At 39.4% G+C, this 25,847-nt stretch overlaps 1 protein-coding gene across 2 annotated transcripts in view; it reads right to left on the reverse strand.

The window, feature by feature from the left end:
- Nucleotides 1-25,847, reverse strand: part of PDE11A (phosphodiesterase 11A) — a 387,926-nt gene that overhangs the window by 47,510 nt on the left and 314,569 nt on the right. For both annotated transcript variants that reach the window (XM_040971787.1, XM_040971785.1), the window contains exons 14-17: nucleotides 20,502-20,592; nucleotides 16,250-16,350; nucleotides 3,269-3,346; nucleotides 263-326 (exon numbers count right to left, since the gene is read on the reverse strand). In XM_040971787.1, coding sequence (XP_040827721.1) covers nucleotides 263-326; nucleotides 3,269-3,346; nucleotides 16,250-16,350; nucleotides 20,502-20,592 — 334 coding nt within the window. The remainder of the gene's footprint in view (nucleotides 1-262; nucleotides 327-3,268; nucleotides 3,347-16,249; nucleotides 16,351-20,501; nucleotides 20,593-25,847) is intronic.

Genomic DNA, 25,847 nt, shown 5'->3' on the forward strand with positions numbered 1-25,847 from the left:
TTCTTTGGAATTCGCATATTAAAAGCATCTTACAGAGTCAGAAACATTATTTCTCATTGGAAGCATGATAAAGAAAAGATTGTGTAACAAACTGTCAAGCCTAACTCTCATGCTATTTTTTACACTGTGTTAATACTGATGCAGACTGACTAGGGTTGCAGTGCCTGGTAGTCAGAGCTCTGGGAATACTGTTGCCCCTCCAATTCCTCCCTCCCCTGCCCAGTCCCTCCTCTGCTGAGCCCTGCCATTAATCACCACTTGCCTGTCTGGAGATCTCCCACGGCTTGGTCACGGCTCCAAGGTCACAGGCTGTCATTAACATTGATCTGAAAAACAGAACCAAACAAAATAGCCTGAATAATCTTTTGTTGCATTCTTAAACAGACCCGTCCCAGATACATAAATAAATAAATAAAATAGAAAGGACTCAGGCTCACATCTTTCCCTCAACAAGGGGAAGCTCTGTTCACACCTTCATGTTTGGCACCCCTGTCATGTGGCAAGACAACAATCTCACGCATCCTCTGCTGGCCTTTTGTTTTGCCTTCAACATTGTAAAGACAGCACAGTGCTTCTTTTCCTGTACCTGAGCTAAGCAAATTCTCTTAAACTCACTATGAACAATGTTGTTTTTTTAAACTATAAACAAAGGAATTGGCACGGAGTACTACATAGTTGGAAGATGCATCTGATTACTAACTTATCACTGACTGTTGGGAATAGAAAAAAGCCCTTACCAAAGAGATGAGGCACATAAGGAGCACCTTCATTCTCCTTGATGCCCTAGTGAGGATTTACGTGTGTGAGCCACTTCGTTTCAATCGGTTTACTGCTGGCTCCAATGATGTTTTATAAGCACCATGAAGAAGAAACATACTTAGCTACAGATTTCATTAGTTTGAGCCCATAACATGGTGCAGGAATGATATGATTCAGATTTTTGAAGGACAGGTTTAACTAGAATTCAAAGTGGACTGTGAAAATGTGGGCAACAATTCAAACTGTAGTTAGTTACAGGCCTTATCATTTGATGTGGTGAGAGCAGGGAAAATACGGAACACTCTTTGTCCCCAGCCTGCTTTCTTTGTGCTAGAACCAACAGAGTAAGATGTGAGTTGGGAAATCACATCTTGGGAAACAATTTTTGGAAGAAAACTGTGTGTTGTTGAAGGTCTGAGAGCTGTCCCCGGCCTCTGCTGGCTCCAGATGCCTGAGCAACATGTCTGCTGCCCAGATGGCAGAGCACGCATCAGCGGCAACGGGTGTGTGAAACTTTCCCAGAGAATAAGGCAGGCCTGTCCCAGATGACAACAGATCATTCAAGGCATAGCCAGGCAGCACCAGTTTTAGAGTCCTCTGAGCTCACACAGCTTTAAGGCAGTATCTAAACATGGCTGTGTTAAGCCCCATTTAAAGAGAGGCCTACCAGGTTGCTCTTCAGCTTTATCTCCCCTAACAAGCACTTCCACAGTGCTCATCATGCTGCTGTCACTGAGTGCTTTATCAACCACTGGCTAGCTGCTGACTACATGCACACGTATCACAACACTCAGTGGTGGGCGCTTCCATTCTTATTTTGGTGGAACACTGTATTTTATAGTATGTGCTTCTTGAGCATGAATTTCTTCCCATATGAGGTATCTGTGTGAAAATGTCAAACGCCTTTACAGGAAAACATCCAGGTGGAGATGCTGACAGAGTCCTGGCATTTCAGGGGTGGAGTGCAGAAGAGAAGGAAAGCTCAAGAAATGGGTGGGAGTTATTTTGAGGATGTATGGGGTTGAAAACTTGAGAATGCTGGTTGGGATGGAGTTATGGTTAGATGTGCAGGGAGGAAGAAAGCATAGAGAGGACAAAAAAGCAAAGGAAGAGTTTGAAATAAAGTGGGAAATACAGAAAAAAGATGGCTTCACAGAGTCCAGGGCCGGAGAAAGAATAAAGAAATGAAAGGCTGCGGATGGGTACTCTGACGAAGTGCAGGCATCCCATCCACGACACAGGTTCATGTTCACATCCCCACCTTTCTACCCTTCTTCCATGTTTGTAGCCTTCTAGCTCCTCGCCTCCAGTTTCCCCTCTGCTGTGTAATGCACCATTGTGATCTCTAGTGCCATGCTGTGCTATGGAATACCAGAGCCTGTTCTAAGACACGGATGTGTCTGCTGGAGAGGCAGAAATATGTCTGCAGATCTAGGATTGTTATGATGGAAGAAAAAAAAAACACCCAGATTTTGAAAACACAAGTCTAAACAACATAATTGCTATGGCAAGGTTGGGGAGCAGGGGAGGGGATGAAAGAGGAATGGAATTAGGACACAAGTAGAGGTGGCAGTCTTAAAAGAGAGGAAGGTGTTCTTCTCCCTGAAAGAGATTTAAACATGTAACATGGAGAATTGTGAGGTAGAGAGGAGAGGAAGAGAGCCATCTGGTGAGAAAACCTCAGGAAAGCATGAAGTGATGTGTCAGCTGCAGAGGTGAGCAGAGCCCATGCTCCAAAGCAGGTGCCGAGATTTTTTTTTTTTTTAAATTTCAGTCTCATGGCAGGGGGGCTGAGACTGGGACTGTGCTCAGACGAGTGCCATGGCTGCACAGTTATGGAGCAGACACTATGTGTCCTATCTTAGCAGTAAGTGATGGGAACAAGTAAGCAGCAGCAGATCCAAGATGAGTGATGTCCACGTGGTGGAGGGATGGGACATGAATGGAAGAGAGATGGTGCCCACCACGTGCAGTGGCTGATACAATGACATTAAAATGTGCCACATAGATAGTGACTTGCTACCAATCTTTCCAAACAACTGTGAAGAACTCCCATTAAAAGTAGAACTAATTTTTCTCCATTGCCGTAACTGTTCCAATTAGTTCCTACTCCAAACTTCTACTCTGTCTCAAGGAAACAGAAAATCACTCCCCTCTTTGCTGTAATTTCCCTGTAATTCTGCTTTCTAAAGTTCAAAAATCCCATTTTCTTCCTAACTCACCCACATCATCTTCCCAGGAAAGAGAAATCATGGGTTGCAAAAATGGAGTTCATTTGAATACCATTTTCTAATTTGAAGGCAGATTTCAGGGGAGGAGGCAAAGAATATGATAAACTGTAAGATGAAAAAAACATGTTTCCTATCTTTTCTCCAGTTAATTAAGCTCTGTGTGTTTCCAATGTAAGATTTATTACCTTAAAAATAACTTACTTGCTCTCGGTATTGTCAGAAAAGCATAGCTAAATGTTCAAATAATAAAGAAATAGACACAACAGCTTTTTTCTTACCGAAATATATCACGATGGTTTTTGATGTTCCAATCATATTCCCCTTTACTGACAAGTTCAAAGAATTCAGTTCTCCTCCTGCAGGGAAATCGAATGAAGAAAGAAAGAAACCTGGAATGAAATTTCTCAGTCTGTGGGGTGACATAAACACATTTATGGGGAAAATATAAGACCACCTGAACCACATAACTTAATATTTGAAATCGTGAGGCTAAAACACTATCAAAATAAATCACTTAAAAAATGTGGCGGCTTCAAGAAAAAGCCACAATCATTTCTGAATGTATTTACAATAGAGGTGATTATGGAGTCGTAAACCAGGAAACAATGTGGGATGCACTAAGGATTATGTGCTGGGAAGCCCTTGTGACACTCACTGAAAGTCAGAAAAAAGGAGGCAAGGACAAACACAACTCAGAACAGTTCTGGAACGTTCTTTTATTATTGAGCTGCGTGATGATCCAAGACATGATAAACTCCCTGCTAGTAAATTTAAGATTTTTAAATCCAGATTAGAATATGACTATTTCACTGTGCGAGTGCTTTTAATTCAGAAAGTAACTATGCTTAAATATTGGCCACCCACTCGTGTAATTTTTGGAAGTTACTTAATCCCTCTGACCCTCAATTTCCTAATCCCAGACATGGGAATTGTATCTTTTGACTCACAGGATTACAATGAGGTAACATATGCAAAGTATCCAGCCCAGGGTCTGAACATTATAAGTACTACTACTAACACACACACACACACACACACATGAATATACATCTAGACTTGTAAAGATATGGAAAAGACAAAAAGAATACTCCAAGGTTGGAAAATATGGAGACTTATTCCTATTCTTCTGAATTTAAACAAACAAACAAAAAACTAGTTATATGACTTCTCCTCTTCCTAGCGTGGAAATGTGAACATCATCATTTTGACTTGAGAATCATTCTCCAAGTTTCACCCTCTTGACACTTTCAACTCTTTGGCAATGTGTCTGGGAAAGCAATGGAGCATGGCCACGTGCTTGGACCCCTGCACCCACAGGGGAGACCAGGCAGAAGCTCCTGGCTCCTGGATTCTGGCTTCAGATTGCCCAGGGGTGGCCATTCTGGCCATTTGGGGAGTGAACTAATGGACAGGAAATCTCTCTCTCTCTCCTCACCCCTGGTAACTCTGCCTTTCAAACAAATAAATGCATCTTTTAAAAAAATAAAGAGATGCTCCATGTGAAAGAATTCCCTGGCCAAGAGGGTTTCAGAAATGGCACCTCTTGCAGACACTAGGCACATTAACCTTTTCAAGGCTCTGATAAAAGATTGAAGTATAAAAGCTTCCTTCACTTTATTTAATCACACAGAATTCTATATAGCACTTACACTGTAAGGAATACACTTTGAAAATACCACCATGCCATTTCACTAGCAGTGGAAGTCACAGACTACTGTGATTTACTTAGAAATTTAGTGCTGATCCACTGTAGTTTGGGCGATAAAGAACAAATGAGGCAGAGAACCACGAGCTACCCTGTCCTTGGCCCAGATTCTCTTCACTAACTGACCAAGTCAGAGAGGAGCCTTCAGAATCTCTGCAGAATGCCTATGTGGAACCAGAATCTGTTATGTGGATTTCAAAATTATTTTGCATCAAAAACTTATCTTCTAATTCCTTTTTCCATGAACTTTTTGAAGCATGCGCATAAGAATGAAAACTCCATATACTGGAAGGAGGCAGGTCAGGGAGATAAACGTGCTGCTCATTTTCCATATTGGAGACATCAAGACAGATCCATTTCTTCAAGTGGATACAGGTCAAGATCATGCCACTGTATATGAAAATCTCAAAGACAACCCTCCAGCACCTGGTGAAGATGGCACTGTACAGTTATGTGGAACAGCCAAAGAACACTGCTCCCCTTTGGGTGGATAGGTATATGTTTATCCTTCTCTGTGTCACCTTTTTCACGCGACCTGCCCACCTTCTTCATGAACAGGACCATACCTCTTTCTCATCACTGACTGAACTGGAACAGAAAGGGAGGAGATGTAATGGAAAGAGCCCAGGTTTGAATTCACACTGAGCTGGGCTGAAGGCTGTCACTTATTAGCTACATTGTCCTGGGCAAGTGACCCCATCTGAGAATTTGAGATGAAGTGTTGTAATGTGTTTGGAACTGGGAGACACCCAATATCAGAGAGCTATGGTTAATATTTTTAAAAAAGATATGTCTTCATTTTTACTGGAAAGGCAGATTTACAGAGAGAAGGGAGGATAGAGAGAAAGATCTTCCATCTGCTGGTTCACTCCCCGGTACCTGCAACAGCCGAAGCTAAGCAGACCTGAAGCCAGGAGCCAGGCACTTTTTCTGGGTTTCCCACTTAGGTGTAGCATTTCAAAGCTTTGGGTCATCCTCCACTGCTTTCCCAGGCCACAAGCAGAGAGCTGGATGGGAAGTGGAACAGCCACGTCATGCACTGGAGCCCATCTGGGGTCCTGCACTTGAAGCAGGAGGATCAGCCAGTTGAGTCATCATGCTGGGCCTACTTTGGTTAATATGCAAATAGTATAACTGCCACCAACAGTAACATCAACTGGACTACATGGAAATTGAAGAGTTCACCTAATCCTTTCCTTTTATAGAACAGTAAGTTGAGTTCAACGAATATTTATTGAACATATACTCCTTGCCAAATCTTTACTAGGTATTATGCACAGAAAAGGTGCTACTTTAAATATCTCTCAGGTTATGTAGGGCAACCAATAAATTAACAGATAATTCTCCCTTCAATTTTATATAAATGATAATAAAGGCCCTGGGATGGAAGGAAGGTGAGAGAGTCACTCACATGAATACAAAATCTAAGTGAGTGACAACTAAGTAATGAAAATAAAGACCATTTTCATTAAATGCTACTATCCCTGATGAGGCTACTATTTATGGAGTCCTTCCTTACAGGATTCTGTCCCTTTACCACTTATGCCCCTAATCTTGAGTTAGGTTACCAGAGAATTAGAAATGGGATTTAACTTGTAAGGTTGGTAGGAGGACAAAATAAATTGCTTTAAGTAGAACACACAAGAGAAGCCTTGGCAAACTTATGTGCTCAAATAGGGGTCAGTTGAGTACCAGGCCCAAGTCCTCACAGTTTGTGAGTGCCAGAGATAGTAAAGATGCCTGTGGAATAGCAGCTGCTCCATGCAGCTCACAAATGCCCAAATATGCTGGGAACAGAGTGTGATTCTTCTCTCGTCTTAGAGGATTATAAAGGTTTTCTGGAAGAGTTGGACAGTTAGCATCCTTGCGGTCCTGCATGCCTGATTGGCCATTTTTAATACTTTGAGTTGCTTTAAGAATTCACTAGATTGCAAGTTCCACGAGGACAGAGGCCTATTCCATTTTGATTCACCTCATCCCAAATTGCCACAACTATGCCTGGCATGTGGTAGGAACTCAATCAGCTGCTGAATCCATCAGTTAATGAAAGGGATCATCTCAGAAAGCTATTCATTAAAAAAAATAATAATAATTCTGTCCCTGGTTACACCTAGATTCTATTTTCCTAAGAACTTCACAATTGTCATTTATAGGGACAGATTTTAACACAAAATTTAATTCTGTCCAAGAAAAGCCCAATCAGATTCCTGAAGACTCTATTTTACCATGAGACATGTGAACAACACAAATCACAGGAAATAGTAATATAATTCCAGCTGAAGTCTGCCCTACCCTCCACATATACTGGCAATACTCCTTAGATGGCTAACTCACTGGAGAAAAAAATCATTTTTAAATGCAAATTTCTAAAATCTCCACTGAATTATAGGAATAAACTCTCTAATGACAGGAAATTTTAGTAGCTACAGATGCTGGTACAAAAGTCATAAATAGCCTGAATTCATAGTCACATTATATTTACAAATCTAAATTCTATCAGATCAGTAAGGGAAGAACTATTTATTATCTCTAGTGGTGACTAACATAGGAATGGGTGGGATTTTTTTTGTGTGTGTGTGCAGGGTATTAAAAGTGTAGCCAATTTGATTCTTCCATAACAAAAGTGGCTTGCTATTTCATGGTCAGTTCTATTTACTCTACTGATAGTCCAAAGGATGGCTGTGAGCTCAGAAGATAATAGACGTTTTCCTATCCACCACACTTTTACCAAGCTCCATACAAGAGACTCCATCCCCTTGAAAAAGCCTTTTCCACCACATACTTGGTAATAGGTTTGGTCATATAAATATCCAGACAGATGATTCAAAGTTTAAAACCAAGTATACTTAAAAAGATTTTTTTAAAGCCTCTGATAAAAGTCCTCCTGGAAAGATAAGATGAGATTAACTGTTTTCATAAGGCTGCAAAAAGAATTTTAAAATGATGATCTGCAATGATCATGTAACAGTTTATTATGCCTATTCAGTATATTTGAGAGGTATAAAGATTAAATAATAGAGAGCCTCTATTTACCACCCAGCCTAGAAATAAAGCCTCACCATCCCTGTTGAGTCCTTGTCTGTCTGCGCGCTCAGCCTCCATCCTGCCCACTACATGAGGATCATCTTATGACTTCTGAATAAATTATCTCCACATATATCCTTTTATTTTTATTCAATAAATTACATGTAGCATGTTTTAGAACATTGTGAGAATAATATATGGTTAGGTATGTATTGTTTGGCAACTTGCTTTTTTCATTCACTATATAATTTCACAAATATGTGAAATTCATGAGTATTGGGCCCAGCGCCATGGCCCAGTAGCTAAATCCTTGCCTTGCATGTGTTAGGATCCCACATGGTCGCTGGCTCATATCCCTGCTGTTCCAGTTCCCATCCAGCTCCCTGCTTGTGGTCTGGGAAAGCAGTAGGGGATGATCCAAAGCCTTGGGACCCCTGCACCCATGTGGGAGACCTGGAGGAGGTTGCTGGCTTGTGGCGTAGGATTGACTCAGCTCTGGTCATTGTGGCCACTTGGAGAGTGAACCAGCAGATGGAAGATAGTTCTCTTCTGTCTCTCCTTCTATCTGTAAATCTGCTTTTCCAATAAAAATAAATAAATCTTAAAAAAATTCATCTGTATGATTAAACATCATGCAAGGCCGTTCCTTCTCATTGCTGTATTACATCAGTATGTGTTCACCTAGTTCTTGATGGTGAAATTTAGATTACTTCTGATTTCTTGCTTTGTCGTACAATGTGGCTATAAACAATCTTGTATACATCTGTGTCTCTTTATAAATTTGTGTGAGAACTTGTTCTCTCTCTGGATCATGGAATGGTTTCTATCTTTGAGCTTTTAATAGTTACAGATTTTCAGAGGTATATAGAACTTCTAAGTTCCCATTTTATAGATGGGGAAACTCAAGGTGAAGTCTTCTGCCTAGAATCCCAGGGAAGTTATGGACAAATCTAGGTATATTTTAAGTCTGCACTTTCCCAGTTCTTGCTGCTAAGATAATCTTTGTAAGCTGTATTGGCATAAACCTTTGGGGCTCAGTAGTCTTGTCTGTTGTCAGTTTGTGGCCAACAACTCTCATGATATATAAAGGCATCACTTGCTGCTGGACCAAGAGCAGGATCAAGTGCCAAGTCAGACATCCAACATCATTCCATCATCAGAAGTAGGGAGGCTCCGGAGAAGAGCTACAGTTGGCCCAGATTAGGCTGATGGTGCATAGCTCCAGGTGGTATGTTTCTGACTGCACCCTGATAATCACTATAAAGCAACAATATAAAATTCATTGTGGTTTTGGGAAATGGATTTGCATATACACCTGCTCCATTTTGGGATCTAAATATGTATATAGATTGTATGTGAAATTGCTTAGAAACAGAAGCAATTCTTTTAGAGATGCAGGGCTGTTAAAATGAATATTTGAACACAAAAAAATTATATAATACCCCCTGGTACCAGAATCCTTTGTCATGAAGAACTGTATCATTAACTTCTCAAGCAAATCTTTGGAACCTTGGTTTTCAAGGACAATGGCAAGTACCTCTGCTAGTGAAAAGCAACTTACTGGAAAATCTCATTTATAATCAGATATGTTTTTATTAGACTTTTATCCTGCTCTCCTGACATATGTTCCACGCAGAAAAATAGCAGTCTTTTAAAAAAGCACCATTTGGACAGAACTGCAAAAATTACCCTCAAAAATAATTCCAAAGATTGGTTGCCAGTCACCCATCACCACAATGAAAATCTTTCTGGCTTGTCATCTATCTGCAAGGAATCTTTTATTTGCAAAATGAAAAACCATCATTCCTGTATATACTTAAATCAGGAATTTCCTTTGTAAACTTATACCTCTATGCATGCATATTCTATTTATTCATTCTAATTCATTTGGATCTACTAAAAGTCCATGAATATTAAGGAAGATTTTTACTTTGGCAGTGGCAAACATCATTGTGACTTGTCTGCAATGTCAACTGCGGAGTTGTCAGACTGGAATTACAGTCTGTGCGGTGTGTGTGTAAGTAGTGGATATGTGCAAGGAAGGAGGATACCTGTTCTTTCAGTGTTCTTAAACCTTATTCAACAGGCCAATGCACATCTACAGTGACCTGCTAAATATAGAGTCTGAAGAGCTGTTTGCACTTGTGGTGTAGAAGTACTATGGAGAGCCATCAAAGTAACATGGCAGTGTTAAACTCCAGTTGTTATAACTAAAGAAAATCTACATGTTTAACCTGGAAGTGAAGTTTCTGTTGGTTTTAGACTAGTTCTGCTAACCCAGGGCCAGGTCTGAGCCTCAGTGAAGCACCTCTTTGATGTTGCTGATAGCATAATTGAAATGGAAGAAATGCAGGAATTGGAAAAAACTACAATTACTCCAGAGGCTGAAGATGGCAGAAGATGACACAAGGCCCTGTCAGTTCCACCAAACCACAGTTAGCAGGCAGAAAAGCTGTTGAAGCTGTTGCTGGATGGAGCATGTTCCTTCTACTCTGCCTTCATTCTGCCCACCACAGCACTCTGCATGCCCTGTATCTCTGTTTTCTCTTTCCCATTGGGATTCAAGTCCCTGAAGGTAGGAACCATTAATACATATCTGTACATTCCCAGGAACTAGCACAGAGCCTGGCATAAAGAAGGCATGAATAAGTGCTAGCTGCATGAATCTTTTTTTTTTTTTTAATATTCTGTTACAGATTCATGTGAGTGTTGATATGTGAATGGGAATAAGTAAAAATGCTTTGAAGTCTAAGAAATCAAGATATTTTTTCCATCAACTTACCACATTGTAATTCTAACATTAGGATAGTTTTAATGGATTAACTCATCAAGCCCTGATAAGATGTAAGAATGTTTGGACACAGGATCTGGTTACACTGCATCTGAAATTAACATCTTACTATATACCCAATTATCCTCTTCCTTTCCAATATGGTAGCAGTTGAGTGCAGGAAACTGTGGAAATCAGAAGCCAGAATATGATGGACTCTTAAACTTTTGTTAAATGATAAATGACTGAGTATTTCTGGCTGCATAGCAATAAAAACATGTGTTGAGCTCCTACTGTATTTTAAAATAAATTGCCTAATTAATGTATTTTTAAGAGGATGATCAAACAATTATTCTGAAAAACATAAAAATAGCACATTTTGCTTCCATTGCCTGATGCTTGTGAGAAATGCTGCTTATTGCATCCCTTCAGAAAGACAAAGACAAAGAAAGCATCAGACTAGGCGCTTTCCATAATTACTGATGAATGTTCATGTGGCACAAAGAGAAAATTTGAAGATTAATTAGAAAGGCAATCTGAGAAGCACTGAAAGCTAAGTGGGTTTGTAAAATCTGAATCATTGGATAACTCTCTGCTTAAACAGTAATAGTGGTATGAGCAATGGTGTATGGAGTCCTGACAACAGCAACTTGTGACTTTGAGAATTATCCACCCTCTAAGTGCAAGTACCTTTATCTATGCAATTGGCAAACAGGATCTACCTTTCAGGTTGATATGAAAGTCCTTCATCAAAATGTTTGAGAACTCATTATGTCAGGTAGTATATCCAGTCTAAAGAGTATGATGTCTGGGGCCGGTATTTTAAGTCTCTACCTGCAGTGCTGGCATCCCATGCAGGCATCACTTTGAGTCCTGCCTGTTCCACTTCTGGTTCAGCTCAGTACTAATGTGCCCATGAAAGCAGTAGATGATGATGTAAGCGCTTGGGCTCCCATATCCATAGGAGACCCAGAAGAAGCTCCAGGTTCCTGGCTTCAAACTAGCCCACTTCCAGCCATTGTAGCCATGTGGGGAAGTTCATCAGTGGATGGAAGCTCTGTCTCTCCTTTCAAATATAAATAAGTTAATCTTTTCTAAAACAGTAACATGTCTTCCTTCACATAGCTTTCATTCTGGTGGTGACAGAGGGAGATGTTGTAAATTCTAGAATAGTGCTGGGCATGTAACAGGTACCTGTTCGGTAAGATCATATTATGTAATCCCAGCAACTTGGAGATGGATGCTAAACTATTTATTGTTACCCAATAGGAGCACCTTCCCTGTATTAAAGTCTTACTCAACTGCAAACAAGGAGTCTCTAATTGCAGTCTCAGCAACCCCTACCTCCCAGGCATCCTTGAGCAACTCTGTCCTGGAGGTCACACATTTGCCTTGCACCCCTGGTGCTGAGGTCTGGCATTAACTTGCTAATGCCTTGTGTGCTTGGAACTAGCTTCAGTCACGGGTGGACCAAGGGTAGACCAAGGTTGGACCATGTTGCCCCTAGCACTCATGTGTTTCTAGGAGTTACCTCAGCTTCTTCATATGTTTTGTGAGTTTAAAGGTAGCACCTGTTTTAACAGGAATGCATTTCAGCATTAAATGAGACTATATACATATATAAAATCTCCTAAGTAAGCTTCAGGAAGTATTAGTTATTTTTCTGTTATTAATCACAAAAGCTGCATATGTCATCATTGACACATCAAAGCTTTGATAAAAACTGATTAAAGTTCACCCGGGATGGTCAACCAAGTATTGTCACATGATGTATCTCCAATTAAAATGATGACTGTTTCTTTTTTTTTCCCAATAGATATGGAGTATGGCAATTATGGAAAAAGTCTTGAAAGAGGAGGTGCGGCTTACAGTTTTGCCATTACAGTAATCAAGGATATGACACACGCGGCAGGGTTTAACCTTTTGGACCTTGCCTAATCGCTGGCAACACAAAGGAGATCAATTGGACAACATCATTTCCAAGATCCCTTTCACTTCTTCCACCGCTTGCTTATGGAATAAAAGCATCCACATGACAGTAACTGCTTTCCTCCTCATTAACACTGGGCATTGTTTTGGCTAGAAATAAAGCAATGCTTTAATGCAACTTTAGACAGTCAAGTGAATCAGACCCCTGAAGGGCTAGATTAGAGAATAAGCAGCTATTCACAAGCTCAAAAGACAAGAACGCTGACAAAACGAGAACAAGTCAGCTTCTTTGGGAGTCAGCAAACATTAACAGGGGCTGCAGCATTAAGATAAGACCAGAGTAATGAGAAAACGAGTTGCAACCAACCTCTTGGACTGCATTCTCACAGCTACACAGTGATTCGGCACATAGCTAACAGGGCTTGATAAATGGACTCCAAGTACTGAGATTATTTTTCCCTCTCTCCTTAAAAGTTACTTTAAAACTTGGCTTGGGAAAATGTTTGTACTTTAAGAAAAATCACACAAAACTCTGCAAATGTCAGGGGAAGAAAATAAAAACATGAAAAGGATCAGATTTTCCATAAATCCTGACTCCAGGAGCATCAACCCAGGAAAAGATGAAAGATCTTGATAATAAAGGCAGCATGAGGGGCACCAAATAAGCAAAATAAATAGGGTTTAAAATAAATGAGATTGCAGATAAAAGCATTTACAGGACATTAAAGACACACAAGAAATTAATAAGATAAATGACAGCACTTTCAAAAGTTCCTGGAAAATGAAACTAAAAATAAATTCACCAAAGGCATATAGTGGAATACAACAATGTTTTCCGCTTTGCTACTTTTTGTATTTTGTATTTCATATAGAGAGTCCCACTTCTTTCAATGGACTTTTTATTTTGGTCATAATATTTTTAAGCTTTAACAGCACTTTCTTCTTTGTATTTGTTCCTATTACCTTTTTTGGGAGAACTTCCTATTTTTGTGTCATTTTCTGTCATTTCTGCTCTTTAGGATATTAATACCTTTTATCCTTTTTTCCTTTTCCTGTTTCTCTAAATTTCATCATTTTCCTGTGTATTTTGATGTTTGTCTTTCATATAGTAGATTTACAAAATGTTCTGCTCTATTTGGATGTCGATTTTATAAATCTGCCCTTCCCTGTCCACACATACTCACATCTCTCACATCTCCTCTTATTGCAGATTGCTAGATGATTTACAGAAAACCTAGGTAAACTGGAGTTTCTGACACAAATATTTTTTTATTGTATTCCTCTTCCGGGTCTCCCGCACGGGTGCAGGATCTCAAAGCTTTGGGCCACCCTAGACTGCTTTCCCAGGCCACAAGCAGGGATCTGGATGGGAAGTGGAGCTGCCGGGATTAGAACCAGTGCCCATATGGGATCCTGGCACATTCAAGGTGAGGACTTTAGCCGCTAGGCCATGCCGCCAGGTCCTTATTATATTCCTAAACAATTTCATAGGACCTCCATAATACTAAATAGGTCTTTATTGTAATTTGAAAATTTAAACTTAATTAGGCTTTATACATGACTTTTTGGGTCATCCTCTGGCTGTCTGAGGGTCTGGGTCTCTGGCTTACAGACTACAAATTTCTAGATGAAACCAGTAGGCTCTGGGTTTGCAATTAATCTCACTATATCCCAAATGCTGAGTTCTGAATCTTGACTCGACCTCCCAACTCCATTCCCTGCCCAGGACCTCTCCTTAGTCTAGAGTTCTTCATTTATTTTCCTAGAAAAATAATTCTCTGGCCTTCTCCAGGAGCACAGAAAGCAGAGTTAATGATTAATTTGGCAGAAGACTTTGTGGACTTTGAAAGTTCTGTAAACTGACATTCTGGGAATCTCATTGTGTTAAGTTCATTTTTTCATGACACTTTTTTTTCTAAGATGTATTTATTTTTATTGTAAAGTCAGATTTACAGAGAGAAGGAGAGACAGAGAAAAAGGTCTTCCCACTGGTTCACTCCCCAATGGCAGCCATGGCTGGAGCTGAGCTGATCCAAACCCAGGAGCTTCTTTCTCATACCATAAGCAGGAAGCTGGATGGGAACTGGAGCATCTGAGATATGAAATGGCACACAAATGGGATCCTGGGGCATGCAAGGAGAGGACTTTTGCCACTAGGCTACCACCCTGGGTGTGGCATTTTTTGTTTTAAGCTCCAGACAACGTTCTGCAGGGAATGTTGCCTTGCTTCTCAGGGTTGCCTTCCTCTCTGGCCCCATTCCCCAACCCTACAGCCACTACCACTGGTGAGCCTGCTTTCTATTTTACACAACTGTGTTGGAATCTCTTGTTATTTGTTGTCTTTCCTCTTTCCTTGCAGATTTATACTCTTCTCCTTTAAATTTATTTAGTATCAATTCAGTGAAATTTTAGGAGGTCAAAGACATAGACACCTGAACTCAAAATGTCAGGTTTAACTAGAATGCTAGAATGAGATTAAAATCTAAGGCAATTTAGCTCCCAAACCTTAATTTTTCCACTATATCATTTCACAGTTTAATTAATAGAACAATAAATACCCATGGCATAGACTAATTTTTTTAATTGTCAATCTCTAGCCTTCGTTTCTGATTTAGTAATAGAACCCCTAGTTTTTACCTGGATAGCACATTAATCATAATACTTCCTTTCCCAACCTTCCTTGAAACAATCCATAGTCAAGTGGCTAAATTTTGGCCATTGATATGTTATGTGGTCACTTTCTAAAGATTCTTAGATGACAGGTTGCAGCATCATTTTCCCTATTCTCTGCCTCTTTCTTCTTCCTTTTAGAAATGACTTGTAGTTATATTTTGACAGAGTGATGATGTTCAGGGTTTTCATATATAGGTAATAATCTATTTAGAAATAATACAAAAGTGAGGCCAGGGAAGAAAATTTGAGTATAGGAAGGAGAACATGGATTCAGGAATTCAAACTTAGGAGAAAGGAGAAAGAAACATACAAAGGATCTAGGAGAGGCGAAGACAGCCGGATGCTGGGCAAAGAGTGGGACTAGACAAAGATGTCAGTAAGCCGCCAGTTATCTTCAAGAAGATTGAAAAAAACCCAGATGAGCCTAGGGCATTGAATTTGGGAACAAAGAAGTCTTTAATGACCTCAGCAATTGTGTGAGAATGTAGAGGCACAGTCTGCTCTACTCTTCAAAATATCAATGTGTGTTAGGAAAACAGAGGTATTAATGTGGTTTATATTTTAAAAAGGAAGGCAAAAAAGTTAAACTGGTCAACAATCTCCATGAGAATAACTGAAACCATCTTCTAAGGGAGGGAAGTTGTTTGTTTAAATTGGAGAGAGCTCTACATGTCATTGGAGGGAGATATTTCCAGGTTGTCCAAATAGTTAATATGGAACTTTTAGCTCAGAGACAGACCTGAATTTGGGGATTAAATGAGACAGTTTTCCAATATCTATCTATCTATCTATCTATCTATCTATCTATCTATCTATCTAGAGAATGAAGGCTTAGCCTTCTAGTCTGTTTTCTATCAGCAAGTAGTTTTTTTCATCATCATCATCATCATCAATGCTTTCATAGATCTGACCAGAAATTCAGTAGCCTGAAATAGCAATCTTATAAAAGATACAAATTTTGTGAATATGGACATGATTTCTTTAGCTTAAAATACTGTTTTGTTTTGGTGAGTGGGAGACAACAGCAGAAAGTGTAATTCATTTATCCATTGATAACAATGCTGGAGTAACAGACATCCCCCAACGTGGGCCTGAAATTAATCACAGGACAGAAGTTTAGATACTCATTTGTCAAATTGATCAAATGCCAATACCTACTCAAAGTACAGCGTGAGGTCTGTTGCCAATATTGACTGCTTCAGAAGCTGCATAAGGTCACTATATTCCTTTGAGGACAGATTCGCAAATATGTTGTGACCCTGTAATGAGAAAGTGAACAGTAACAAAAGACAACATCCGATCTGTGGGTGTTGATTTTATATTTCTCCTATACTGAAAAAGGTCTGGTAATAGGATAAAATCAGTTTTTGAAAAAAAAAAAAAGGCTTAATGGCATTTGTGCAAACACAAACAGAATCTCTGGTAAGCACAGCAAAGCCAGAAAGTACATCATTCTGTGGAAGTCTAGTGAAAGACACTTTAGTATGTGTTAACTTCAATGGGAAAACTCTGAAACTGCTTGATTTGTTTTATTTTGTATATGTTTGTGCCAAGAGCTCCACCTGACTGACTGTTTCCAATGGAATTAGTCACGTAATGGAAAAGCTGGCAAAATGTTTGGGAATCTTTTTAATCCTGAAATAAATAGTAGTTTCATGAGGAAGGTTTTAATCTTGCATCTTGGAAACATCTGCTATAATTTTGGATCTTGGAAACATTTGGTATGACAACAAATGACTTTAAGGAAGAGAAAAAACCATTAGAACAATGGCTTATCAACTGGGAGTCACTTTAACAATGGGAACCTCTGGCAATGTCCAGACATTTTTGACAGTCACACTGACTGGGTGTTGATTTCTGGATCCTGGCGTAGCCTGGCCCAGTCCTTGCCATTGGGGCTATTTGGTGAGTGAATCAGCAGATGGAACATTTTTTCCCTCACTCTTTGTATTTCTTTCTGTAATTCTGCCTTTCAAATAAACAGACAAATAAATCTTTTTAAAAATGTAAGCTGCAATTACAACTTTATCTTCACACCTTTGAAAAACATTTTTATTTTCACCCAAATCTGTTTTAGCTACAGTAGGCATGGGGAACTTCCCAGTCTGCTTTCAAAAACGTTGTTTTTATTAAGTGGTTAATAATTTACTTAATTTGCTTGTAAAGTTGGATTTTTAAACTCTCAGGTTTTCTTTTTTTTTTTTTTAAGATTTAAAAAATTTTATTTGGGTGGGCAAAGAAACAGAGAGAGACAGAGCTCCCATCTGCAGATTTACTTCCCAAAAATCCAGGCCGGAGCCAAAGCCAGGAGTTGGGAATGCAATTAAGGTTTTCATTGTCTATCAGGGTCTGCATCATCAGGATGATATAGCCTGGAATCAGGGTCTGGAGGCAGAAGTCAAACCCACTGTGATGTGGGATGCAGGCATCTTCACTGATAAGCTAAATGTCCACATCCCATTTCTCAGGTTTTCCTAACATGAAATAGAAACTCATAAGCAGGTGAACTGGGAACTGGACCAGCTTTAAACCTTGTGTTGACAGCCACAGATAGTAGAGAAATACAGGGCAGAATGACTACTTAAAGATATTCTTCAATTAGACAAATTAATTATGTGAGGGAACCAGAATATCAACTACTAAATTATCATTTACCCAGCACCAGATGATTTTCTCCCCCGAGTTAATTCATTACACTGGATGAACCTACCACTCCTTAAATATTGAATATTGGTCCTATGTGAGATCTAACTTTAACAATAATTTTAAATAAACTTCCCCCAGACCCTTCAGTCATTAACAAGAAGGTGAATGACTAAAGAAATGCAGCGCCATACTTCTGCTCAGGTATTTCTGCCTGATGCTGGCCTCATAGATCAATCACAGGCAGCTATTTTAGGCCCTGAGAGAAATGGGTTGAAAACGGTGGAGAAGCAGTCCTCTGGATCCAACGACACATTCAGCATCCCCTGTCTGAGGCTGACATGAGGAACTAGTCACAGCACAGGTTAACACTGAGGTAAGGAATATCTGGTCTGAAATTGAGGATATTGAATACTATGTGAGGCTGTGTATTTTTCTACTTTTAAAGGGCATATGGTAGGAAGCATTTTGACAGTTAATATAAAGTGGCAAATCTAGCCAATAAGCTGTAATTATTTCTTAAAAGTTAATTTGCGGGCCCGGCGCGGTGGCGCAAGTGGTTAAAGGTCCTCGCCTTGCACGCCCGGGATCCCATATGGGCGCCGGTTCTAATCCCGACAGCCCCGCTTCCCTTCCAGCTCCCTGCCTGTGGCCTGGGAAAGCAGTCGAGGACGGCCCAAAGCTTTGGGAACCTGCACCCGCATGGGAGACCCGGAAGAGGCTCCTGGCTTTGGATCGGCATAGTATCGGCCCGTTGTGCTCACTTGGGGAGTGAATCATCGGACGGAAGATCTTCCTCTCTGTCTCTCCTCTCTGTATATCTGCCTTTCCAGTAAAAAAAAAATAATAATAAAAATAAATCTTAAAAAAAAGTTAATTTGCTTTTTAAAGGATCTATTTATTTTTATTAGAAATGCAGATTTACAGAGAGTAGAAAACACAGAGAGAAAGACCTTTCAGCTACTGGGACACTTTCCAACTGGGAACTCCAGTGAGCTAAAGACAGGAGCCAGGAGCTTCCTCAGGGTCTCCTATGTGGGCACAGGGTCCCAAGGCTTTTGGGCCATCTTCCACTGACTTCACTGGCCCAACCAGGGAGCTAGATTGGAAGTGGAGCAGCCAGGGAATGAACTGCAGTCCATAAGGGATGTTGGCACTTGATGGGGGAATATTAGCCAATTGAGCCATCACGAAATTTCGTTTGTAAATTAGTGTATGGTTTATATGAATACTGATCTACAATAGTTCAAGGGATTGATTCTTGAAGTATATTTCATTCTCCCTGAAATACTGCCTTTACCCTTGGTTGGAGAGCCAATTAAGTGTGACACCGATGGAAAGAAAAGCAAATATTGAGGGGGAAAAGTCTGAGGTAACCTTTCTCAAGGCATCCAACCTCCCTGCACCTGTTGTGCCATTTGGAAAGTGAAAGGATAATGATCCCTGCATGTCTACCTTTTGACAGGCTGGCCAGGAAGGGAGGGTGTGAAGATGCAGCTCTGGGTAGCACCTGTAGGAAGCAGGTGCTCAGAGCTTGATTCTGTTATCAGTACCTGTCCTTCATGGAAAAGGGTGGCCAAATGTTTTGTGTATAACAACACAAATTCTGAGTGAGTGGAATTTATTTCTCCTAGCAAATCTGACGTACTATTTAAATCCCTCATGACAAAGGTAGGGGTTGCTCTGGTCAGTGGTATAGGCTGTTATTTTTGCTGACACAGAAAAGATAGTCTGCACCAAAGTTCCTTCTAATCCTTGATCTCTTTTCCATAGCACTTAGAAATAATGTGGCTTTCAGAGGAAAATTCCGCAGCTACTAATTCCAGGTTGCTGACTTCTGTCAGTTACTGAGAGCCTAATCTTGGGTGTTTCATTCCCAACTGAAAGGACATTACCCACACCAGGCCTTCCCCTTCCCTAGCTTGCATTTAGGTTCTGTAATGTAGACTTTCCCTTTATGAGGTCAAAGGCCTTCATGATATTGCAAGAGACAAAGTTCCTCAAGATAGGCTGAAGGAGAAAAAAAAAACCCTCCATATTTAATGATGCTATTTCAGTGAAGCAGCGCCTTAATGATGATAATAATAATAATTAATGGCACAGCTAGAGAATTGAGAAATAATGGGGAACAGATGATCCCTTCCTGGCCTTAAAAAAAAGTCTATGCATGCAGAAAATTAAGCAGATCCTTTCCTAGCAATTTAAAACTCCAATACCTCAGCTGGAGTCAGTGGTTTCTGTTTTACTTAGTGGAAAGCTTTATAAAATCACAACTACTCCTGACTCCTGCATTGCCATTTGAAGCAAAATAAGGCATATGGCATTAGCCCTGATCTACCAGCAATTTTAGGTTCTTTTATCTTTTATTGGTTTCTCAACTGTGCTCATAAAGTGCAACTTTCTCACCCCAATTTTACTTCCATCATCCTTAGAGATAGCTTTGGAGTTCATAAAATGAGAATGTTGGGCTACTAAGTCATTGGCTCACGTCCCCTCTAGGTGGGCTTTGGTGCCCCTTAAGGAATCTAGGATTCTGGTGACACATAGTCTATATTTATGATCCCCGCTAATGAAAAAACTCAAACAGATCAGCTCAGGTTTAGGATAAGGTCTTTGGTCAGTCATCTAGAAGAATCAAAAGAGTTATTTGGACTCAAATAGTTTCCCATGTCTTCATCTGACTAGGGTACTACAAAGGAAGTGAGGCAGGAAGCAAATACTTGTTTTGGTTTCTGGTGAAGATGAGAAATAGAAATCAGGTCAGTACCTCACTCTGAAGGATCATCACAGCATGGTTAAAGTGGTGATGCTCCAAGGTAGCAGATGTTCCATACAGCTGGGCCAGGGCTGAACCGCTCCTGAAAGATCACAGAAGGGTGAGTGGGTAGCACTCAATGCCGACATTCTCCCATGCCAGCTCTGTGGGTCAAACAGTTTTTCCTATATCTAGCAAAGGAGTGGTAATGGTTATATTCTCAGGTAACTGCATGTGTAGTTTAATCAGCTCTTAAGAAGCACTTTTAGGAACTTTCTCTATAGTTAAACTACATGCTGTGAATGGAAGATGGCGAATAAGGCATAGTTCCTGCATTTAGGAAACTACAGACAAGTGAGAGATGTAACACTAACATAATAAAAAAAAGTACATAACAGCAGTACAACTACTCATACATTACAGCACAATGTTGCAGGTACAGTTTAGTGATGTGGATGTGCTGAGGGGGAAAGAGTCATCATTTATGGATCAATGGAGGCTTCATGAACTGAATCTTCTGTGTCTTCTGAGTGTTCAGAACAGCTGCCTTATTCCACATGTGTTTGTGCTCCACAGGAAAAGACCTCGTGAAGAGTCTGCAGTATTTTATGTATTTTCCATGTGTGATTGACAACTGTTTAGCATGCTACCCCAACACAGTCACACTATGGTATCTCAGTATAGAATTCTGGAGTCCAGTATCAGCTTTTCCTCTACTTAGTAGGATTGGACAACTTCCTGGTCTCTTAAGACTTTATTGTTTCAATATGCCAGTTACTTGCAATACACCTATTATGTATAACACACCTGCTATTGATGAGACTATAATAAAATACCTGAAAGTGCCTATCATAGTGGTTGGCATGTAGTATACTGTAATTTATATCAATAATTATCCACTATTTAAAAACATGTATATATTTACAGTTTAAATCAATAAAATGATCTTTAGAACTTGAAGGAACTGCTCTGAGTTATCTGCTAATTTTGTTTGTTTAGAATAACCCATCTCTCAATGATGTCAGTTCAACTAAGTGTTCACTGAAAACATTTAAATACATTCCCTTACAAATTTGGGGGTGGGGATGGAAAGTAGGAATTAGAGCACTTAATGGTCAAGAGATTGCAGAGAATTTGAGAATTAAAGGGAAGTTATGGGACTTGGGTTTAGGTATCATTCCTGTCTAAATATGCTTTCTTGTTTATTTTCAGGGGCTTGGTCATTAAATGGACAATCTGACATTAGTTAGAAATGCACTTATTTAGAAATCAAACAAGGCCCATACCTTGCACCTTATACAAAATCAACGCAAAATGGATCAAGGATCCAAATCAACAATCATAATGAATAAACCTTTTTTTAAAAAAAACCACAAATATGTTCCTGTGATCTTTTTACTTGCTGAATATTATAATTAGTGCATATATTGCTGAACAGAGGGAAGAGATATTAGGTTGAAGACAGGGGAGCAAGGGAAATATGATTGTGTTCTTAAACTGTAGTTACAGAATGTATACGATCTGTTTTCTTTATATTAATAAAATTTTAAAATGTAAAATATGCATGGCTGTGAGTTTTTAAAAAATGCTACACAGTCTGTCCAGTCAGTAAAAAAACCAGGGACTGAATCTAAGAGCATGTGAGGATTCTGGACTTAAGCTAACTTCCTTCTCCAGTGTGAGGCAATCTGAGACCACGGTCAGTTCAAGGGTTAGGGGGACTTGTGCTAGTTGACCAGGTATTAGCAGAAATAGCAGGGATAAGTTCAGTAGGAATGATTATGAAGAAGGTTAGTAAGGAGGTACTAGATTTTCAAAGAGATTTTAATTTTGCCTTAATTTGCCTCATTCAGTACATGAAATTTTATTTGGCCAATCTTAGTTACAAATTAATATTCAATGTTAGTTATTCTTTGTCTTTCACACAGGTTCATTTCTATGGAAATACTTGTTTCAAAATCTATATTACATGCTTTTGTCTCAGCTATTGAGGTTCTAGGATGCATCTCACGTACATGTCATATCAACATTATTCCACAGAGTAGATCTTTAAAAATACACTAGCTCTTTAGCTAATAAGTTTGCAGTGGTATGTATAGGGTTCACAATTCAAATCTGAAGTTGTCAGTAATAAGCATGTTAACATGTTTTATAATAATGTTATTAATAATCACAGCTACTATGCTCTAGGCAATGTATTAAAAACTTAATATGTTCTTTTAGCTAGTCTTGACAACAATCATGAAATTTGTATTACCTTCTCATTTCACTTGAGGAAATTGAGGTTTGGAAAAGTTATGTAACACAAGTTTTAAAACTTCTTATTATATAAGTAGAGCGATAATTATAAATATATTTCAGATTATTTTATTTTTCATTTTTACCAATCTGGTTGTCACAATGAAAGATTTCAAAATTTAATTCATAATTCTATAGTATGAGGGGTCTTTAAAAAGGTAATGGAAAACTTATACTGTGGAAAACCATGCATGGATTTCAAGAATTTTTGCACTAAAACAAACTAAACTCTATTTTATTAGAGAGTGACTGACAAACACAGATAAAAACAAGTACAGGAAAAAAGTTCCCAGCTGTTTGTTTATTCTCAGATACCTACAATGTCCGGGGCTGGGCTATGCCAGACTCAAGGGCCAGGAATGCAACCCAATTCTTCCATTGGGGAAGGCAGGAACTCGAGTACTTGAGTCTTCTGGAGTGAGCAGTCAGGAACTGAACCTGGATACTCCAACATGGGAGGCAGGTGTCTTAATTGTGAGGCTAAATTCTTGCTCTTTCAGCTTATCTTCCAATTTTATTTTTCCATGAACTGTTTGAAGTCCTCTCACCACAGGCTCACACTCCTATGATTCATTTCTTTTTAATAGTCATGCTCAGATGCACTACACTTACTGATATTAATCCTGATAAGAGTCACTGATGAGAGGTAGGGTCACGATGTAAAATATTATCTCCTCCTTTATTCATGTTGGCTTAGCAGGCTCCATAAAAGTTAAGTAAGCCAGATGATCACAAACTGCTTTGTATTTTCTTTGTTCAGGATGAATAAGGAGATTATTTTTCTTCCTCAAGCAGGAAGGGGGAAAACTACACTGGACTCTGAGGCTATCCTTCTTCTCCTCCATGTCCATATGGCTTCGGGACAGCCGTGCTTCATTAGGACACAGATTGCCTGAACAAATATGGCCAAGTAATTGTCCATGGTTTGAGCATGTTCCTCGTTGGATTCCCTCTGTTCCCTTTGGTAATTCCATCTAACATTCTGCTCTTCCTCTTCTAATATCTATTCAATCAGAAAGCATGTGAATGTTGCAACTAATGCTATGAAGGGGCAAAGAAAAAATGGTGACTTATTCATTCACTCATCAAACAATATTGATGACGATCCTTCTGCCAGGCCTCAGGTATGTGGAGTTTAAAGGTAAGTCAGATGTGGCTCTTACCTTCAGAGGGCTCAGAGGCCCCTCTAATTGGGTCAAGGATTTTCTCTCATCAGCCTTGGATTAAAATACTCATCTTTCTGCAAGTGATGGGGCATTTCCTGCTGTGAAACAGCGTGAACTTCTACTTATTGCCAGAAGTCAAGTCCTCAGTCATGAAAGTTGATATAAGTGGCAAACACCAAAATGTGTCTGTTACAACAGGAACACCCAAAAGGTATTCAATAGAATATTAGCTCTTTGAAATGTGGCAATGGCATGCAAGACTGAACTGCAAAGGGTGCCATGTTCAAATAAGTTTGAGAAACACTGCCTTTAGAAAGTTACACTACTTCTGCACTGTAGGATGTCCTAGAAGCATTGCTAGATGAAAATGCCCGTTGTGATACTGCAGGAAGGTAACACCACATGTAGCATTAACCACTCTTGACTGACCATCAATCCATTTTTTTTAAAAGAAACAATGTTGTTTGCATAATACATTTTGGGTAAAAAAATACTTCCACTTTTTCAAAAATGAAAAATAAATCAGTCACATATAGGGAAAATTGACATTAATATCACAACAAATTTGTTGTTGTTATCATTGTTTTTTACATAATTGAGAAGCATGCATTTCCCCGAGGACCACTGATTAAGATGAGGAAGGTCAAGGCTCGGGGGACAGTGGGTGAAACAAATGCTTCCATTTTTCCCTCCTTTTCTTCTGTATCTGGGCACAACTCACGTTAACTATCTGTGGTAAGTATATTCATCACATAAGGAGCTTTGGGGCACAGGCACTGAAGTGTGAAAATATGTTTCTATACAAGTAGGGTGTGTGTAGTGAGAAGGGGAGAGAGGAAGAAAAGAGAGTTCAAATTTCTCAAGCAAAATACATGTATATAAGCAAGTGTTCAGGGCACATTATTGATTAGGCCATCACAAATATGAAAGATTGTTATTTTTGAACAGGGAGTACATTAAAAGAAACCTAAAAAAATGTCAGCAAAATGTTGTTCTTACAGGTATTCAGCACTTTGCATAGGCACCAAAAATCGGTGTGCAAACAGAAACATACCTTCACAGTGTCCTAGATATGCACATTCTTTGAAAAAGAGACTTAGGACAATGTTCAGCCATGACTTAAAGGAAACTTTAAACAGGACAACTATGAAAGGTAATTAGGAAATTGAGAATTGTTGGGAGGTGGTGAGCAGTGGGATTAGGTTGTCAGGGCAGATTAATGTGCCCCGGTATTTCACTTCTGGGACCTGGCCGAAAGCGACAAGATGGGTTTTCATTCCCAAGAAATGAGTATAAGAGATTATGCTAGAAATGAATAGAAGAAGTCTCCTAGGAGAATATACTACAAAGCTGCCTGGTACTGATATTTAATCATCAGGGGCAGCTGTAATAGAGAGGGGGATGAGAGGGGAACGCTGTCTCCTGAGAAAACAGGGGAGGTACGAACAGAGCAATTTCAAAGCACCGCTGTACTGCTATTGATCATGCATTGCACGCACTCCAATACTTAAAAATTAAGAATAAAATATGAAAATGCAAAGGTTCACTTATCAGAAAGGCTAAGAGAATAAATCAAAGTGTGCTCTAACTAAAGTCACACGTTTTATTGTTGAGGCATTTTGCATTTTATATAGTAATTTGTCCCTTGTTAAATGTCTCCTATTTCTTTATAGCTTTATACATGAAAAAAAGGTAGCATATACCTTTCCACATAATAACTAGTACATTTAAATACCATTTTCAAATCCTTTGAAGGGCTGGAACGAGACTGTGAACCCTTTAAGGCAGGGACTGTTGACCAAACTTCTCTATTTCTCTCACAATGTCCAGCAAAGGGCCTTGAACTGAGAAAGCAGTTAATTTTACTCGGGAATACAAAATGGAGAAAAGGATG

The sequence above is a fragment of the Ochotona curzoniae genome, unplaced genomic scaffold (assembly GCF_017591425.1).
Source record: "Ochotona curzoniae isolate NIBS_2020 unplaced genomic scaffold, NIBS_Ocur_1.0 contig_2210, whole genome shotgun sequence".
Taxonomy (NCBI): Eukaryota; Metazoa; Chordata; class Mammalia; order Lagomorpha; family Ochotonidae; genus Ochotona; species Ochotona curzoniae.